General features: G+C 37.9%; 1 protein-coding gene across 1 annotated transcript in view; it reads right to left on the bottom strand.

Annotated features, from left to right (window-relative positions):
- The window catches only part of LOC150080206 (protogenin-like), a 393090-nt gene that overhangs the window by 354794 nt on the left and 16251 nt on the right, over positions 1–22045 (bottom strand). Inside the window, exon 3 of the mRNA XM_090380644.1 lies at positions 6906–7053. Within this exon, the coding sequence (XP_090236770.1) occupies positions 6906–7053 (148 nt within the window). The remainder of the gene's footprint in view (positions 1–6905; positions 7054–22045) is intronic.

Here is a 22045-nt window from a genome sequence, read left to right on the forward strand (position 1 = left end):
AGTAAAGGCAGCAAAATTATACACTAGCTAATCCGGAAGCCTCCTAGAGAGTTACCAATAGGTTTGGTCTGGTGTACTAACTAGCGGCAGGGCTGCGAACACCGTTTTAGAGCTGTACTCTCGAAATGTAAGGAATATTGGATCTCGCCATGATGTTCATCATAACTTCAAAAGGCATCAATAATAATGCATGATGGAAGAGATAGAAGAAGAGTTAACCATCCTTTTATCCATTGTAGCAACTTACCCTTAATACCATTCTGCTCCAATTTGTACAGTAGTCTTCGCAGCAATGTCAAAAGCTTTCCTGAAATCCAAATATATGATATCAAAATTATTTTTGCATCCAGTTCCTTTGTGACCACATCATAATATCCTAGCAAATTTGTCAGACAAGACTTTCCCTTAACAAACCCATGCTGTGTCTGCAGTACTGCTGCAGTCTTGTCTAGATGATCCTGCAATGCATCTTTAACCAGTGACTCCATTATTTTACCCGGAACAGAAGTCAAACTAACTGGTCTGTAATTACTTGTGTCACCCTTCGATTCCCCTTTGTGAATTGGAGATACATTTGCCCATCTCCAGTGTATGGATACCTCCCCTGAGTCCAAGGATGCTCTCATAATTATGGCTAAGGTTTTCCTTAGTTGCTTTGCCGCCTTCTTTAATATAACTGAATAGATCCCATCCACTCCAGGTGCTTTGCTTATGTTTATCTTCAACAATTTTTCCTCCACTTTGCTCTGAGTTATTACAAAATCATTAAGTATCCTGCTACAATTTGATAACCTTCTGCCACTTTCAAACCTTAATAATTCCTCATGTGTGAATGTAGATGCAAAATACTCATTTAGTTTGTTTGCCATCTGAGCAGGATCATCAACAGTCGAACCATCGATGTCAAGTGGACCGATCAGATTCATCTCCTTCCTTTTAAAGTTTATATAAGTAAAGAAATCCTTGCTGTTTTTCGCAGCATCTTTTGCCAACGATTTCTCGTAATCTGCCTTCGCCTGCCTAACCTCCTCTGTAACCTGATTACAGAATAGCTTATATCTGCCACAGGTCAAGAGTATTACTCTCTCTGGTTGCCTCTCGAACGTGCTGCTGCAAAAAACAATCATCCAATAAATCCACAAAAGTCTGACTAACGTGTGAGTGACCAATCCACAAGTTCCAGTCAATATCTGGGAAGTTAAATCCCCCATTATAAGACATTCCGATTTACTAACCCACTATTTCTCTGTACAATTGTTCATTGTACTCATTCGAGTCATTAAGCCTATAACACACTCCTACTCTTATTTTTGCTTTCGCAGTGCTTATGTCACACCAAACTGACTCAACAGTGCACTTTTCATCTATATCAACTGGGTGCACTTCTTTTGATTTTATGTTTTTCTTAATTAACAGCATAACACCTCCTTCCTTTCTATCCTGTCTATCCTTTCTGTACACATTGTACTCCCCAAATTTTAGTTCTGCATTCCTTATACCTGTGTGAGACCACGTCTCTGATATCCCAACAATATCCACCTTTGATGTCTTGACCAACACTTCAAATTCATCAAATTTATTTACTATACTTCTAGCATTGGTATATATGCAAGCATACATGCTCCTATTCCTAGTTACGCTAACACATCCATATACCCACCTATTTCACGATGACTGTCATCCGTCCCTGTAACCCCCCAACACCCCTCGCTCCAAGTCGCTACTTTTTCTAATAGAAGTTGTGCAAGAATCACCTTCACCTCTGCCTGCGGCTATTGTTAAACTATTAGTCCTTGTATCCCACCAAGCTAGCAGTTTTCTGACCCACCTAACACTGCCTCGATAGCATCAGCAAATATTCTTGCACCCTTTCTATTTAAGTGTATCCCATCCCTGTAGAAGCAGTCTCTCCTGTTAACAAGTACAGAATAGGCTGAAAAAAATTCTATCCTTTCAGCCTCGCACAATCTTTCCAGGGTGGAACTGATCAATAAGGCTCTCATCATGTACTCCCTCCTATCGTGTCTTGGCAGAATTGCAGACACTTTCAAATTCAACCCTAATTCCCAGCTTTTTTTCAACAGTGACCTGTACTTGTTAAGTAATTCTGCCGGTCTCCTACTCTTAATATCATTAGTGCCAATGGGTACAACTATATCACTTTTTGTGCCCTTAAAAGATGATATCCGCTCTGCAACGTGATCAACCTTTGCCCCTGGCAGACATACCCTGGTTCTGTTCCACCTATCCTTTTTACAAAACAAGTTAGGCAGGCGAAGGCAGATTACGAGAAATCTTTGGCAAAGGATGCTAAGAAAAACAGCAAGGATTTCTTTACATATATAATCTCTAAAAGAAAGGGGATGAATCAGATTGGCCCACTTGTTATCGATAGTTCGATGATCCTGCTCAGATAGCAAACAAACTGAATGAGTATTTTGCATCGACATTCACACATGACGAGTTATTGATTGAAAATGCCAGAAGGTTATAAATTGTAGCAGGTAGCTTAATGATTTTGTAATAACTGAGAGCAAAGTGGAGGAGAAATAGTTGAAGTTAAACATAAGAAAGGCACCTGGGGTGGATGGGATCTATCCAGTTATATTAAAGGAGGCAGCAAAGGAAGTAGGCAAAGTTCCTTAACCATAATTATGAGAGCATCCTTGGACTCAGGTAAGGTCCCCACGGACTGTAATGTGCAAATGTGTCCCCAATTCACAAAGGGGGGGATCAAAGTGTGACAAGTAATTAAAGACCAGTTAGTTTAACTTCTGTTTCTTGTAAAATAATGGAGTCACTGGTTAAAAATGCACTGCAGGATCATCTAGACAAGACTGCAACAATAATTCAGACACGACATGGGTTTGTTAAGGGAAAGTCTTGTCTGACAAATTTGATTGGATATTATGATGTGGTTACAAAGGAACTGGATGCAAAAAATAATTTTGATATCATATATTTGGATTTCAGGAAAGCTTTTGTATGGAAGACTACTGTACAGACTGGAGGAGAATGGTATTACGGTATATTAAAGGAGGCAGCAAAGGAAGTAGGCAAAGTTCCTTAACCAAGTTGCTACAATGGATAAAAGGATGGTTGAGCGGGAGAAGACAAGGGTGGTAATCAATGGGTGCTGCTCTTCGTGGACTAATGTTATTAGGGGAGTCTCACAGGGTTCGGTGTTGAGTCCACTGTTGTTTTGTATATTTATCAATGATACTGATGAAGGTATATTAGGCTTAGTGTTGAAGTTTGCAGATGATACAGAGATTGGCAGGGTTGTTAATGACAGTAATGGCAGTGTGCTACTGCAACAGGATCTAGAAAATTTGGGAAGATGGGCTGAGAAGTGGAAATTGAAGTTTAACATTGACAAATGCGAAGTACTGCATATGGGTAGAAGTAACCCCAGAGGAACATACCAAATGTGTGGTACTACACTTAGGGTGGTAGAAAATGAAAAAGACCTGGCATTAATTGTTCAGTCAGATATGAAGTTTTCTGAGCAATGCAGACAGGCTGCCAGAGCAGGTCATGGGGGTTTTGTCAATGATATACAGGAATTTTGCTAGCAGGGAAAAGGAGGTGATTGTCCCTCTGTATAAGGCAATGGTCAGGCCACATCTTGAGTACTTTATACAGGTCTGGAGGCCTCATTTTACGAAGGATGTAGATTTGCTTGAGCATGTACAGAGAAGGGCAACAAAGGTTGGTGAGGGGAATGAATGGATCCTCTTACCAAGAGAGGCTTAAGTTCTGCAAATTGCAGTGGCTGGAGACTAGGCACCTGCGAGGTGATCTGATTGAGGTGCATAAGGCCTTGTTGGGTTGAGCACTCTGAATTCTGATGGGATTCTTCCACTTGTTCAGATTACGAACAAGTGGAAAAATCTAAGGACTAAGGGGGCATAAATTCAAATTGAGGAAATACAGCTGTAGAATAGATGTGTGGAAATTTGCCAGAAAGCTTCTGGTAGTCAGACAATCATGTTTCTCCAATGCACATTATATCAGAAGTATGTGATAAGAGTAAAATTTCAAATTTGGGCTGCTTAGTTTTATTATCCAAATATTTTATCAAAAAAATAATAATAAATTAATTAATTCTTAAAATATCATAACACAATAGTGGATCCCATCATTTTCCATCTGGAGGCAAATCACTTCATGGGTACTATTTTGTCTTATGGTATCAGGCAGACATTTTGATGGTCTTGCTGATTATAAATAAGTAAGAAAATTTGACAATGATACTGTTCCATAATGGATAATTTACCTGAACCTGGTTTCAATTTCCTCTCCTCCCCCTGCTGTAGATTCTTGAAAATTAACATCCTGCTTTTGAGCATTGGTAACAACAGAAAACTATCATACCAGGCTGAATGCATCAGTTTACATCCAATCACTGAAGTTACGCCCAGTCAGCACTTGCAGGTCACACTTAATAACACATTAAATGCTAGCTTGATCTCCAACCTTAACGAATTGAATTCAAAAATCACAGGATTGAGTCAGTCAATCCAGAATGGAGAGAGCAGAGACATTTTTGGGCTTTCTTCTCGCTATGGCTGAATTAATTAGCCTCTGACAAAGATTTCTTGACAAAAATATCGCATTTTTCTTTCGACACATAAGAAAATAGTTCTTAAAGTCATACAGTTTTTCATCAAGATTAAAAATTAGAAAAAATGGATTAAAACCCTTTCTTGCATATGAAGTCAACTTGCAATGAATGTGTTTAGTGGGCCATACTGCACCCTGCTTTCACATCTGAAAAAGAGAAGGTGAGCAAGAGATCTTTGAAGAAGTAAGTCATTGCAATGAGGTTGTTAAAAAAAAAAAAATCAGGAAAAACACAAGTAGAACTAGGCATTTCAATGGCTTCATATAGAAATAAGACACCCAAAAGAAAAAACTAACAAAAATGCATATGAGTAACATTTGCTAGGTTGCCATCTGTTACATCAAAACATTACAGATCATAGGTATAGCATAGCTTAATTATCAGCACTCACCTCATAGTAATCCGCTTGGTTTGATGAAACTTAACAGGTACATAGTAGTTATAAAACTTTTAAATTCTGATTAGTAGCTATTCGTAACTTAAAGTAATTACGAATTTTAAAAAAATTTAAAAATTTACTAAATTATGAGCTTTAAAAAGTGTTAAAATTTGCCTAAGAAAAGAAAAAGTGCACATTCCATTCTATACTTGTCTTATTAAAATCATGTATTAAAATAAAAGTGAGATAAAAGCTAATAGCCATGCATGAGCGACTTTAGAAACCGTTCTCAGTTAGCTATAGTGTGAAGAGCTATAGCTAACTGAGGATGATATAGCTGAAAATGATATTCTTGCATCTTAGCTAAAGATGCGACATTTTCAGATATGGTCATAGAAGTTATACATTTGTGTGCCTGCTTAGTGTTGTATACCCTGAACCTAGAAAATCTCATTAAAGGTGAAATAATTTTGACGAAGAATATGGTTAGATTAGCATAAGCGGACTGGTTAAAGGAAACAATAAGTCTCAAAGCGTAATCTTGTTCGTGGAGTTTAACTATTCCAAAAATATGTGGAAAAATATTACTGCGAATACCTATTTGTTGGAGGGTGCGTAAATTTATTTGTTTATTAGCTCTGAGTTTCCTTAGGATCCGATCAAGTTTATTTTTAAGTTTGTTAATGTTAAACGTGTTATAAACTCTGTATGTCATTGAGTCTGACAGAATGTGTAACATTTTTTCTATATATGTATTTTTGTCCATGATTGCGATGGTGTCGCCTTTATCTGCCTTTTGTATTATAACATATTATTCATGATATTAAACATATTATTCAACATAATAAACATGAAGTTTCCAATCAACTTCTCCTCTATTTGGAATTTATCACATATAAAGTTTCCAAGTGCACTGAAATGAATTTCGGGAACTTAACCAGTATATAACATACTTTGCATGTTCTTCTCTTCCCACTATAGCTAACTGAGGACAGTTTCGAAAGTCGCTCATGCACAGCTATTAGCTTTTATCTCACTTTTATTTTAATAAGACAACTTTTTTTTCTTTTTTTTTTTTCGACACATAAGAAAATAGTTCTTAAAGTCATATAGTTTTTCATCAAGATTAAAAATTAGAAAATAAAAACTACCAAAAACACATTGGTAGTTTTTGGTGCATCGGCTTCTGTGGCCATAATGCACCTCCCAAGGTTTTTGCAGTACTTTGATCCAAGCCCGAGGTGGGATTCAAACCCGCGCCCTTTGGGTTGCCAGGCAGGCAGTTTACCAACCCGGCTAGCCTGGTTTTAAAGTGTTAAACACTTTTTAAAGCTCATAATTTAGTAAATTTTTAATTTTTTTTAAAATTCATAATTACTTTAAGTTAAGCATAGCTACTAATCGTAATTTAAAAGTTTTATAACTATTATGTACCTGTTATAAGTTTCATCAAACCAAGCGGATTACTATGAGGTGAATGCTGATAATTAAGCTACACCATACCTATGATCTAGTTGTTACATCACAGCACATAAGGATTCCTTAATATATCATCAATCAAAACATTATATACATAATGAAAGGGGGGGGAACTGGATGGCTTTTAAAGATTTAGCACAATTTCTTAAGGTACCATTTCCAATTATTTCTCTGAACAATTTTAATTACAATAACATACCTATAATTTAAAAAATAATAATAAATAATTAGAAATGTAGTCCATTACATCAACATATCATAATAAATAAAAAAAAAAAAGAAAGCAAACTGAATGGCTTTTCAAGATTTATCACAATTTTTTTTCTAATTCCGACAATTTCCATTTCCTATTTTTCTCTGAACAATACAATGTAATGTTAATATGAATTTAGAGCCACAAGTGAATTGCAAAATTGTTACCTGCTAGTGTTTTGAGGTAGGTCCTGATGATTATGCAACCACGTAATAACTGCTGAGGGTACAGCATATATTTGGCACTGAAAACGTGCAACTCCTCCCTCACTTACTGAAATTGGCTGAGGTTCCAGGGTGAAAGTCCCTGCCATACCTATGAATTACAATTTTTTTTTTCAGTCATACAGCAATCTAGTTTAAAAAATAATGAATTAAACTTGAGGGAAAAAAAGTTACTTCCTATAATTTTTTAAATTAAAAATGGATTTTTTTTTTTTTATTTTGAATTAAGAATACCTACAGACATCTGAATTGTGAACTTTTAACTTTTTTTACAGAAAGTTTTCTGAAGTGTAACAAAGGTAGTGCAAGAAATAATCATCTAAACTAGTGTTTCTCAATCTTTTTTTAATTATCACTCCCCCCAAAGGGCTTTTTTAGACAATTTTTTTTCCTAATTGCCACCCATGAAATTTTAAACAAAAAAAAAATACTTTATACTTACTCCTTTTATTCAATGGGATCCCTGAGTCCGATGCTTCTTAGCTAAAAGTTCAACATTCGGTATGATGTTAGTAAGTTTAATTCTAATGTCTCCTCTTGAACATATATCAATTCTGTTTCTTTCTTTTGTTAATATTTTATTTACTGAACTAAAACCACTTTCAACCATATAAAATGTTGGAAAACAAAGAAGTACTTTGGCTATTTCAGACCACATTGTTGGATAAAGAAGTTTAGTTGCTTTTGATCCCCACAACTAGTCATTCCATCTTTTCGAATTTATATTTGCATTCTTCATTACATTTCAATTCAATGAGTTCTTGAATTTCTTCACTAGCAGACTTAAAATCACATCCAATTGGATCTAACATCCATGGCTTCACTTCAAAAGAAAATAAATCTGAAAATCTATTTTTAATTTCACCTTTTAAAGATTTTTGATTTGATTTGATTTGGATTTTATTGGCGCATTAGCAACTAAGGCTATAATGCGCCAAGACCACCTTTTAAAGAACACAAATGATCTGAATAATTCTTAAGATCATTCTCAGTGAGAGATTCATTGATTTCAGTTAACTCTTGCATACCATGAAATTGTTTTCAAATATTTCCAGTTTGTCAGTGAAAGCTTTTAATACGCATTTGCAGTCTATCACCGTATTAATTTCCCTTGAAGTTGAAGCGATATTTCATTAAGTTTTTGAAAAATCCAAGACATATAGCATACTGGTAAGTTGTTTTTCTGTTTGCTAAATCTTTGTCTCCTTCACTTTCTAAAAAAACTAATTATCATATCAAAAAAGGTTTACAAATCTTGTTAGACAGTTTCCTTTAGAAAGCCATCTGACTTTTGTACGTAAAAGAAGCCTCACGTACTGTTGTGCATAATCAACACAAAATTGTCTAAAAAGGCGATCATAAAATTGCTACATGACTTTATTTTATTGATGGTTTTAATAACTATATTGAGAGATTGATAAAGAACTGGATTAATATTTTTTGCAACCAGATGATGTCGGTACACAATGCAGTGTATTGCAATAATTTCTCTTCAGGACATACTTTCTTTTAGCTGGGCTATAAACCTTTATGTCTTCCAACCATGGAGGTAGAACCATCAGTGGAACACGATACCAAATTTTCTAATGATACTTATTTTTCATCAAACCATGTTTTTACAGCAGCAAAAATCGATGCTCCAGTACAGTCAGTTTCTACGGATTTTACAAACCTCTCTTCTTGCAATTTACAGTCATCATCAAAATAACGAGCGTATGCCATATAGAAGAGCCTTATTGTCAGTAACTGTGGATTCATCGATCTGAATAGAAATTTTCCCATTTTCAGTTTGTCAATTAGCTGCATTTCAATGTTAATTGACATGTTATCGATTTGTTTTTGAATTTAATAGTTGCTCAATGGCAATGATTTTAAAATACTGGAAGGATTCTGATGCATCACTGTTGAAATTACAGTCTCTAATGAAGGTTGTATAACAGTCTCAGCAACTGTATAAACACTACCAGTTTTTGCAACGATTTCTGCAATTTTATAAGATGCAATCATTATGTTGTCATTTGTGTTTTTTCTTCTTAAAAAAGGAAGTAACAGTGTTATGTTGTCAAAATTCTGTTTTAATTTTTTTAAATATTCAATATGTTTACCAACTTTATCAGGATGTTTCTTTTTTCAGTGATCTAAAAGTCTTGATGGTTTCATAGCCTCATTTGAAAAAATAACTATTACATGTAAGATGCATAGGCTGTCTTGAGTCGAATGAGCTTTCGATAAAACCATAAACTAGATATTCATCCAGATACTGTTGACACTTTTTCTTTCCAGCACTTGACATGATTAATGATGAGTTGAATAATTACAAAGAATTAAATAATAAAGTATAAACTATTTTTATTTTAACTTTCATAGCCCATGTCACTCACAAAAGCACTAGGAATCAAAAATAAACTTCCACAAGGAAACAATAAATCAATACTATTTTCGTTAAGAAAGTAGAAACAATAGACTGCAACATTTCCTCAACCCATCCATGCCTCATATATTGACCAATGGAACAAAAAAATAAATAAATAAACCATGCCCACCCCGCCGCCGCCGCCAAGGTCGCAGCTGTCATAAAGGTGCAAACAGCAAGGATTTCGGAGACATTACCTCTGAAAGCACTTAGGCATTTAATGCAAAGGTGATTGAATTAAATAGGTTGATAGGTTGATGACGTTGTAGAGCAGATATCATCTTTTAAGGGCACAAAAAAAAAAGGTGATATCGTTGTACACATTGGCACTAATGATATTAAGGGTAGGAGACCGGTGGAATTACTTAACAAGTACAGGACACTGTTACAAAAAACCCATGAATTAGGGTTGAAGTGTCTGTGATTCTGCCCAGACACGATAGGAGGGAGCACATGACGGGAGCCTTGTCGATCAATTCGGCCCTGGAAAGATTATGCAAGGCACAAGGGATAGAATTTTTTTCAGCCTGGTCAATACTTGTTAACAGGAGAGACTGCTTCTACAGGTATGGGATGGGATAGGCTTAAATAGAAAGAGTGCAAGAATATTTGCTGATGCTATCAAGGCATGTTAGGTGGTTTGGAAAACTGCTAGCTTGGGGGTATACGAGGACTAATAGATTAACAGAAGCCAATGGCAGAGGTGAAAGTGATTCTTGCACTGCTTCTATTGGAATGAGCAGCAGCCTGGAAAACAAGATGCAGGTTATTTCAGAGACTGCTGTTAGTCATTGCGGTACAAGTAAACACATGGGTTGTGTTAGGGTAGCTAAGAATAGGAACAGGTGCATGTATATTTGCGTATACACCAATGCTAGGAGTTTGGTATATAAATTTGATGAACTTGAGGTGTTTCTCAAAACATCAAAGGCAGATATTGTTGGGATATCAGAGGCGTGGTGTCACACAGATATAAGGGAGGCAGAACTGGAATTTATGGAGTACAATGTGTACAGGAAGGATAGAAAGGGAGGATGGGTTATGGTATTAGTTAAGAAACACATAAAATCCAAATAAGTGCAGCCAGTCGACATCGCTGGACAGTGCAGTGTCGAGTCAGTTTCATGTGATATAAGCATTGGAAGATCAAAATTGGGAGGAGTGTGTTATAGGAATAATGTCTCCAATGAACAATTGTAGAGAGAAATAGTGGGCTAGTAAATCAGAATGTCATATAATGGGGGATTTTAACTTCCCAGATATTGACTGGAACTTGTGGATTGGTCACTCGCACACTAGGAAGACTTTTGTGCATTTATTGGTGCAGCAGCAGCATGTTCGAGAGGCAACCAGAGAGGGTTGGGGAGTACAATGTGTACAGGAAGGATAGACTGGATAGGAAGGGAGGAGGGGTTATGCTACTAGTTAAGAAACACGAAACCTAAGGAAGTGCATCCAATAGATGTTGGTGGACAAAGCAGCAATGTTCAGTCTGTTTGGTGTGACATAAGCACTGGGAAAGGAAAAATCAGAGTAGGTGTGTTATAGGCCTAATGACTCTGATGAGTATAATAAGAAACTGTACATGGCAATAAAGTGGGTAAGTAAATCAAATTGTCTTATAATGGAGGATTTTAATTTCCCAGATACTGACTGGAATTTGTAGGTTGGTCACTCACACACTAGTAAAACTTTTGTGGGTTTATTGGATGATTGTTTTCTAAATCAGCATAGTCGGGAGGCAACTGGAGGGAGTAATACTCTTGATCTGATTATCAGTAGTGATTATTCATGCATTAAGAATCTACATATAAAGGAACCACCAGGTGGCAGTGATCACAGTGTGCTGAAGTGGGATTTACTCAAAGAGGTAACTACCATCAGGGGTAAAGGGAAGGGTTTTGGCTTTCATAAAGGCAACTACAGTGGTCTGAGCCAGTATTTAAATTCTATATGGTGGGAACAACTGCAAATTCAAAATGGGAAGCATTCAAAGAATTTATCTTCCAAGGTAAATTCTTTGAAAGATAAACTAGGCTTTATATACCAACTAAGAAATATTTAAGGTTTAGGCCTAAATGGATGTCAGATGAACTAATGAGACATATGGCAGAAGAAAAATGCATAGGATACATATAAATGAATGGGTGACATGGAAGCCTATGATATCTATAAGCTGGTCTGTAATCAAGTCACAAAGAAGGTTAGGCAGGCAAAGGCAGCTTACAAGAAATCTTTGGCAAAGGATGCAAAGAAAAACAGAAAAGAGTTCTTTACTTTACATATGTAAACACTAGAAGGAAGGGGATGAATCAGATTGGTCCACTTCATATCAGTGGTTCAACTGTTGATGATCTTGCTCAGATAGCTAACAAACTGAATGAGTATTTTGAATCTATATTTACACATAGGAGTTATTCAAGGAGGAGAATGCCAGAGGTGTATTTAACTCTGGCAGTGAGCTAAATGATTTTTTAATAACTCAGAGCAAAGTGGAGGAGAAATTGTTGAAAATAAACATAAGAAAGACATCTGAGTGTATCGGATCTATCTAGTTATATTAAAGGAGGCAGCAAAGGAAGTAAGCAAACCTTTAGCCATAATTACAGAGACCTTCCTAGAACTCAGGGAAGGTACCCATGGACTGGGGAAGTGCAAATGTGACCCCAATTCACAAAAGAGGATCAAAAGGCGACTCAAGTGATTATAGACCTGTTAGTTTAACTTCTGTTCTGCAGAAAGTAATGGAGGCACTGGTTAAAGAAGCACTGCAGGATCATCTATTTATAGTTAGACACAGCATTAATATTTTTGAAATAAATACCAGAAATTTCTTACATGTAAGTAACTGAATGTTGTTATTTTGTTTTTAGGAGCATTAGCAACTAAGGCCATATTGCTCCGTGAACTTGCGGTGGTCATTCCCTGACCTTTCCGCATCCTCCGTATTTGGTGGTGACGGGCTCGAACCCCGGTCTAATCAAGAAGCGTGTGCTACGCACTGCTGCTCCTTCCCACCTGGCTATGGAGGTGCCAGTAAGTAACTGAATGATCTAATTTGTATTCCTTTTTAAATAATCAACTATAATCCCATCTTAACTAGTATGCAATAAGTTTGTTAAGGGGAAGTCTTGTCTGAACAATTTGATTGAATACTATGATGTGGTCATAAAGGAACTGGATGAAAAAATAATTTAAATATCACATACAGGTAGCTCCCGACTTTACGAGTTAATTCATTCATACCGCGTGCTTGTAAAGGAAAAACTAGTAAAGCGGGAATTCATTTCCCACAGACAAATGTTAAAAGTAGGGATTACATTTTCAACAATGAAATTAATTAGCTAATTAGTTTGTTTGTACAATAATTGATTTATCCAAAGAAATTAAAAAGTAGCCTCTAAAATGAAGCAAATTATAAAAATAACGAAATTATTTATGACTTACAAATGTTAAAGAATGTTTATTCTTCATCATCATCGACTAAATGCACACTCATAGATCACTCATTACTGGATCTACACTCGTTGGTTGCACAAGGAGAAGTTATCTTCAAAAATGCTTCGAGTTGTGTTTGTTTCCAAGATAATCTTCTCTTTTCTTTATAAATTTCAATAGCATGCATAATCATTTTTTAACGGAACGAACAAATTGCAACTAACACAATTTGTGGAGAGTAACAAGTTTACGAAGCTCAAAAAAACAAAGGAATGAAGAGAAGATTCTAGTAAAGGGGAAACACATTTCCCCATAATAACGTAAAAAACCACACAATTCCAGTTATCGGTATTTTCACAAATGCACTAACATCCAGTTTATTACATATTTCTAATTGATTGCACTAAGAGAAAAGCTCAATAAACCGGAAAGTGCAAACTTTTTTATAGTCGTGACCTCCAGAAATATGCTTTAGAAAAATATCACAAAGGCATTCAAAAATTGGTTATTTTAATTAACAGAAGATACGATAATGATGAAAGTGTAGTGCATTTCAATGATTTGAATTGGTCTTATAACCTTGAACAGTATTTCTTAGTTGGTATGAAAAGCCTACTTGGCAATTTACACTATAAAAAAGAACTTTTAGAGAGTTATATATTGAAATTTCAACTTCCAAGATCGTGAAACGAATTACCAAAAAGCAATGTGTTACTGGGATCACATTACAATATTTTCGCAATACGATGGTGTCTTTAGAACGGATTGATATCATAAAGCAGGGTACACTGTATTATCATCATTCTTCTCTTTCTTGGTGATTCCCCCCCCTCACTCTCTCTCCCTCAGGGTGACTCGAATTTTTTTTGGCAGATGCAGAGATAATTCTCAAGCTTCCTTGCACCATAAGGCTAATAATATTAATAAAGCTATGTGAGTGGTTTGAAATACTGTATTTTTTAAATATTTAACATTCATTTTTTGCAATTAATGTTCATATTTTCGATTTTGTTGAAACTTGTTACTCGAAAAAAGAAAAAAACGTAAATCCAGGAAATCGTAAAGCAGGAAACAGCCTGTACTAGGATCTTAGGAAGGCTTATGATACCGTTGCACATTAGCAGAGGCATACGAAGCAAGAAAGAGAGCTTATGCAGCATCAGCCAAAAAAAACCGTCCCATTTCGTCCCTCCATTCATTCCAAATGCCTGTCCAGCTCAGCCTTAAATTTATTTAGGCTATTAGCTTCCAAAACAAAAGATGGAAGCCTGTTCCACCAATCAACTACCCGCTGGCTAAAGGCAAATTTCCACACATCTATTCTACAACTATCTTTCCACAATTTGAAATTGTGCCCACTCAGGTTCTTAGTCTGAGCAAGAGGAAGAATCCCATCAGCATTCATCTTGCTCAACCCATTCAAGGCCTTATACACCTCAATAGATCACTTCGCAGGTGCCTACACTCTCCAGGCACTGCAATTTGCAGAACTTAAGCCTTTCTTGGAAAGAGCACCCCATTGTTCCCCTCATCAATTTTGTTGCCCTTCTTTGTACTCGTTCTAGCAACTCGACATTCTTCCTAAAATGAGGCCTCCAGATTTGTACAGTACTCTAGGTGTGGCCTGACCATTGCCTTGTATAATGGGATAATCACCTCCCTGTCCCTGCTAGCAAAATTCCTATATATCATTGAGAAGACTACACAATCTGCCCTGGCAACCAGTCTGCACTGCTGAGCAAATTTAATATTTCACTGCACAATTACCCCAAGGTCTTTTTCACTTTCCACTTCCCTGAGTGTAGTACACACAGCTGGTACGTTTCTCTTGGGTTACTGCTACCCATATGCAGTACTTTGAATTTGTCAATGTTAAACTTCAGTTGCCACTTCTCAGCCGATTTGCCTAACTTTTCTAGATCCTGTTGCAGTAGCAACAGGATCTTGTCTTTACTGTCGTTAACAACCCTGCCAACCTTGGACATTAAGCCTTCATCAATATCATTGATAAATACAGAAAACAACAATGGGCCCAACACCGAACAATGGGGAACTCCACCAATAGCATTTGTCCACGAAGAGCACTGTCAATTGATTACCACTGTTGTCTCCCACTCAACCATCGCTTCATCAATTGTAGCAACTTACCCTTAATGCCATACCTGTCCAATTTGCACAGCAGTTTTCCATGTGCAACAGAATCAAAAGCTTTCCTGAAATCGAAATATATGATATCAAAATTATTTTTGGCATTCAGTTCATTTGTGACCACATCATAGTATCCAATCAAATTGGTCAGACAAGACCTCCCTATAACAAACCCATGCTGTGTCTTAACTATTACTGCAATCTTGTCTAATTGACCCTGCACTGCTGCTTTTACCAGTGATTCCATTATTTTCCTCTGAACACAAGTTAAACTAACAGGTCTGTAGTAACTTCTATCACCTTTGGAAACCCATTTCTGAATTGGTAATACATTTGCACACCTACAGTGCATGGAGACCTCCCCCGCGTTCAAGGAAGTTCTCATAATTATGGCTAAGGGTTCCTTGCGTCCTTTGTTGCCTCCTTTAATATAACTGGACAGATCCCATCCAGACCATGTGCCTTCCTTACGTTTCACTTCAACTATTTCTCCTCCACTTTGCTCTCAGTTATTACAAAATCACTTAGCTCCTTGTTAGTGTTTGATAAACTTCTGGCGTTCCCCTCATTGAATAACTCCTCATGTGTAAAAGTAGATGTAAAATACTCATTTAGTTTATCAGCTACCTGAGCATGATCATCAATAGTTAACCCATCAATGTTCAGTGGTCCAATATGATTCATCCCTTTCCTTCTAGAATTTACATAAGTAAAGAACTCTTTGCTGCTTTTCTTTGCATTTTTTGCCAAAGATTTCTCATAATATGCCTTTGCCTGCATAACCTCCTTTGTGACTTGATTACAGACTAGTTTATACCTGCCATAGGCTTCTGTGTCACCTGATACTTTATATGCATCCCATATATTCTTCTTTTCTGCCACGGGCCTCATTAATTCATCTGACATCCATTTAGGCCTAAACCTTGAACAGTATTTCTTAGTTGGAATGAAAGTTCTAGTAGCTTCCAAAATTAAGTTACTGAAGGATTCCTATTTAGAATTCAATGGTAACATCAAAGTCACATGATACAAGAAAGCAAGCTTATATAGCAACAGCCAAAAAAAACCTCTTATTTCACCCATCCACTTGCTCCAAATGTTTGTAAAGTTCTGCCTTGAATCTATTTACGCTATCAACTTCTAAAACAACAGATGGAAGTTTGTTCCAGCAATCAACCACCAGCTGGCTAAAGGCAAATTTCCGCACATCTATCCTACAACTGTCTTTCCTCTATTTGAATTTATGCCCTCTCAGGCGGTTATTCTGAGCAAGAAGAAGAATTCCTTCCGCACTGAGCATGCTCAAACCATTCAAGGCTTTATACACATCAATCAGATCACCTCGCAGGTGCCTAGTCTCCAGACACTGTAATTTGCAAAACTTAAGCCTTTCTTTGTAAGAGCAACCCTTTGTTCCATTCACTAATCTTGTTGCCCTTCTCTGTACTTGTTCCAACAGCTCTACATCCTTCTTAAAATGAGGCCTCCCGACCTGTATATACAATACTCAAGGTGTGGCCTGACCACTGTCTTACACAAGGGGATAATCACCTCCTTATCCCTGCTAGAAAAAATTCCTGTATATCATTGACGACACCATGAGCTTCTCTTGCACACTGCTCCCAAAACTTCCAGTCCACATTGTTCGCAAAACTTCTTATCTTACTACACAATTATCCCCAGGTCCTTTTCATTCTCTAGCATTGTCAGCGTGATACCACAGATTTGACATGTTACTCTGGGATTACTGCTTCATATATATATTACTTTAAATTTGTCAATGTTAAATTTCATTTGCCACCTCTTAGTCCATCTGCTCAACTTTTCTAGATCCTGTTGCAACAGTTTACTGTCATTAACAACCCTTCTTTAACCGGACCAGTTATTAATATCTTTATTGCAGGCAGTGATTGGATACATGATTGCCTGATGCAATAATACACACAACAGCGACAATGCTAGAGATTTAACATGAAATAACTAATACAAGAAAAATTACATAAAACATATATTAGGACATAAAACGTATAATTACATATTTTACATATAAAATTAATATTAACATGTGAAATGAAAACACATGAAAAGCAATGAAGTGACGATGGCAGTCACTCGGTTGAAGACGAGAGCTGGTCCCTGATGATGCGTCTTCTGTACGATTTGTTCTCTATGAACTTTTTGTAGTCCACATTTATCTCCTGGACGTTGTGGAGCATCTCCATGGGCAGGAATTCTGAGCCTCCATGCCACAGACTGCAGAGAGGGGAGGGCTCTTAAGGGTTTTGGGGGAATCCTCCAATTGCACATCTGCCAAAAATTTGGCGTATTGACTTCACCCACTATCATTTTAATTGACACCAGCAAGCGGAGGGCGAATATCCGTTTAGAGACTTTTTTGTAATTTAGAAGTTGGGTGATATCTGTGTGAGTGGTGGCAGATTATGCTTGAAGAGGACCCACCGAAGAAGCCAGTACTCATCAGATGCAATGGTTTTTAGCGTGGTTTTCATTGCCGACGCCCAGATTTCTGAACCGTAAGTGATGACTGGTTGCAGAAACCGGTATATGTATTGGAGCGTGTACTCAGGCTCTGTGACATGAAGGTGTTGTTGTTTGGCAAGCCATCTTGTTCTGCAGACCTTGTTGTCAATGTCTGCAACATGGTGTTTGAAACTGAGTTTAGGATCGAATATAACACAGAGATCTTTGTACTTGATGACTGGGGTGATGGGGGTTCCGTGGATTTCCAGGTTTTGTTGCGTTGGGTTTGATTTGAGTGAAAATACCATTTGTGCAGATTTTTTTGGATTTCTCTTAAGAGAAAACTGTGCCAAGTATGTAATCAGATTCTTAAGACTGTTGATAATGGTTTCAGAAACAGAATCATGTCGGGCAGTCCCGCTGATCCGATAGAGGAGCTTCAAGTCGTCTGCATAAATAACTGATAAATTCTGTTTGCTGGCACAGGAATGGGTGGATGGCAGCCGTAAAGAGGAGTCCTGAAAGAACTCCACCCTGGGGTACACCTGCACAAACTTTTTTTGTGTAAGATTTTTTATTCACAGTCAAGTGAAGGACCCTGGTCGTAAGTAGCGACTTCAAGAATTCCAGTATATTGCCTTTTATCTGGTATCCATCCTCACAAAGTTGCAGGAGTGGCAGGATATCTATGCTGTCGAATGCAGACTGGATATCCAGATAAACAATTGCCATCTCAGCCCTATCTTGTAGAGCCCCCAGAATGGTGTTGGTGGTTTGCAGTAGGTTGGTAATGGTGGACCTGCACTTCAAGGTATAGTGAACGTATGGTGATTCACATGGCAGAACCTGGCTGGTTAGGATGGGAAGAAGGCACTTCTCCATGACTTTGAGAAGACATGAGGCTTTCATTATTGGCCTGAATTGTGAAATTGATGTCGCTCCTTGTGTTTTGGGGATTGGTCGGACAAAATATTGATTCCAAGCTGTTGGGAACCTTTGCGTTGTGACGATTCCATTAAAGATAGCTAGAAGTGCATCAATGATGAAAACACTAACGCTCTTAAGAATGAATTGTGGGTCCCATCATATCCAGTGCAAGACGTCGGTGGGACATCATTGATGGCCTGGATAAGCTCTCTTTTTGTGATGATGATGGAAATGAGGACATCTCGCTGACAACTGTTGTGAATGCTCTTTAGGTCTGACGCTGATTTTGGCTTAAATCTTGTGATCTAGTCTAGCCATTTGATTGGATTAAGTTTTTCAGGGAATTCATGCCTTGCCTTAAACGGTGCCTTCCCAATCTTGATTGTTTTGTTGATGTAGGCTTTAATGGCTTCAGATTTGCTTCTATTGAACTGGGCACAGGCTCTTGAGTATGCAATTCTGTCTAGTGGGTCTGATTTTGCATGTAGTCTTTGTTTCTTCTGAAATTTAAGGCTGAGATCTTGAGTCCACCATGCTTTGCTTCAACAGGAGATCGAACTGTTTTTGACGCTGCAGTTCGAGCAACAGACTGCAGCCAGCAGGTAAGAAAGTGCAGCCCGAGCTGTGGATTACATTAGTTTAGGGCTTCCCAAGTAAAAATCGATGGTGCGAAGCAGCATTTCTCTGGATTGAGGAGAGAGGGCTAATCACTGTCTTTTTAACCAGTGCCTGATGTTGCCAGGATGTCCTGGAAGTGATTGGAAGAATGAGGGCTACTGGCAGATGGTCTGACATGATGGCTGTTTCAGGTTGGCTGTCAACGGTGAGGGTGTCTGTTGCAAATATTAGGTCTAACAGGTTAGCGCCTCTGGTAGGGGAAAAATTCTGGAGGGTCAGATCTACTGCAGCCAGATTAGAAGATAACAATCTGTGAAGACTGTGTTGGCCTGAGCTAATATTAAAATCTCCACACACAAGTAATGTTGCTTTAGGGTGGCATTGATTAATTATCCAGTTGGAGATCTCTTGTAAAGTGTTCTTTACTGTGGGAGGGGGGGGGATGTAGACTGTGCACACACGTCAAGTCTGTGGCCTTGAATCCTGAATGAGGCTCTTGCAGCTTCAAACTGTTGTTTTTAGAGTGGCTGAGCTAGTCAGTGAGAATTTTTGTGTTGAAGAGAATGCCTACACCACCACCACCAGTCGTCCGTTCCCTGGAGGCAAAAATGCCCGAGAAGCAAGCGGGTTGAGAGAATGCAAGGTCTTCTTCATTGGGGGACAGCCATGTCTCTGTGATACAAATGATGTCATACAACCTTGACAAGAGAAGAATTTCCATTGTCTGAAGTTTATTTCTCCGACTTCTAGTATTTTGATAGAAAAATGTGTAAATGTTAAAGAAGTTTGGATGTATGCCCTTGTTGGAGCTCTGATGGCCTTCATCAATCATCTATGGTTCGTTCTGGAGGTAGTTCTCACCACAATCTTCATATGTCTTTTCTCAGGCATTAGTGGTGGGTGATCATGTCGCTGGCAAGCTTCTGTGAAGATGTTTGAACCTTCAAGAAGGTCCTGTTCAGTATAGCCAGAATATTCCTCCCTGATCTTAGACTTAATGGTGGGTCTGAGTCAGGTTTTCCTTTCATTATTTGTTGTTTCAATCCATTGGGGATACCGCACATCCAGATAGAGGTACGCTTTGTAGTATAGAAGTGTTTCACTAGTGCCCCTGCAGGCCAAGAAGATGCAAGGCTGAGTAGTTTGATTCTGCTGTAGTGATTTTCAATGATGCATAGTATGGTTGTTTGGTTGTGAGCCTGGTAACTTCTGTGTCTATACCTAAATCTTCATTCTTGAACCACATCTGTTCAACAGTTGTCTGTGGAGAAAGCCTGGAGACAAAAATTGATTTTTCATGTGAAGAGATTTTTTGGTGGAATCAATTCGGCCCTGGAAATATTGTGGAAGGCTCAAGTGGTAGAATTTTTTTCTGCCTGGTCTGTACTTGTTAACAGGAGAGACTGCTTCTACAGGGATGAGATACACTTAAATAGAAAGGGTGCAAGAATGTTTGCTGATGCTATCGAGGCAGTGTTAGGTGGGTCGGAAAACTGCTAGATTGGGGGGATAAATAGATTAACAGTAGCCAGTGGCAGAGTTGAAAGTGATTCTTGCGCTACTTATATTGGAATTAGCAGCAGCTTGGAAAATAAGATACAGGATATTTCAGAGACTACTAGGAGTCATTGGGGGTACAAGTAAACACATGGGTTGTGTTAGGGTAGCTAAGAAAAAGAACAGGTGCACATATACTTGCGTGCACACCAATGCTAGGAGTTTGGTAAATAAATTTGATGAATTTGAGGTATTGCTTAAAGCATCAAAGGCGGATATTGTTGGGATATCAGAGACGTGGTGTCACACAGATATAAGTAATGCGGAACTGGAATTTGGGGAGTACAACATCTACAGAAAGGATAGACAGGATAGGAAGGGAGGAGGGGTTATGCTATTAGTTAAGAAACACATAAAATCCAAGGAAGTGAAGCCAGTCGACATCGCTGGCCAGTGCAGTGTCGAGTCAGTTTGGTGTGACATAAGCATTGGGAGATCAAAATTGAGAATAGGAGTGTACTATAGGCCTAATGACTCTGATGAGTATAATAAGAAACTGTACAGGGAAATAGAGTGGGCCAGTAAATCAGAGAGTCTTATAATGGGAGATTTTAATTTCCCAGATATTGACTGGAATTTGTGAATTGGTCACTCACACACTAGCAAGGCTTTTGTGGATTTATTGGATGATTGTTTTCTAAATCAGCATGTTCGGGAGGCAACTAGAGGTAGCAATACTCTTGATTTGATTATCAGTAGTGATTCTTCATGCATTAAGAATCTGCAGATAAATGAACCACTAGGTGGCAGTGATCACAGTGTGCTGAAGTGGGATTTACTCGAGGAGGTAACTACCATTAGGGGTAAAGGGAAGGGTTATATTGCTTCCGTAAAGGTGACTACGATGGACTGAGACAGTATTTAAATTCTATACAGTGGGACCAACTGATGATGTTACCAACAGCAAATTCAAAATGGGAAGCATTCAAAGAACTTATCTTGGAAGCTACTAGGCTTTACATAGCAACTAAGAAATATTGTTCAAGGTTCAGGCCTAAATGGATGTCAGATGAACTAATGAGACATACGGCAGAGAAGAAAAATGCATGGGATACATATAAATTAACATGTGACACAGAAGCCCATGATAGATATAAGCTGATCTGTAACGAAGTTACAAAGGAGGTTAGGCAGGCGAAAGCAGATTATGAGAAATCTTTGGCAAGGGATGCAAAGAAAAACAGCAAGGAGTTCTTTACTTATGTAAACTCTAGAAGGAAGGGGATGAATCAGATTGGTCCACTCGATATCCATGGTTCAACTGTTGACGATCCTGCTCAGGTAGCTAACAAACTAAATCAATATTTTGCATCTACATTCACACATGAGGAGTTATTCAGGAAGGGGAATGGCATATATGAGGGAATCACTGGCAGTGAGCTAGATGATCTTGTAATAATTGAGAGTAAAGTGGAGGAGAAATTGTTGAATATAAATACAAGAAAGGCACCATTAGCCATAATTATGAGAGCTTCCTTGGACTCAGGGGAGGTACCCACAG

The sequence above is a fragment of the Mastigoproctus giganteus genome, chromosome 9 (assembly GCF_048544385.1).
Source record: "Mastigoproctus giganteus isolate SK-2022 chromosome 9, ASM4854438v1, whole genome shotgun sequence".
NCBI lineage: Eukaryota > Metazoa > Arthropoda > Arachnida > Uropygi > Thelyphonidae > Mastigoproctus > Mastigoproctus giganteus.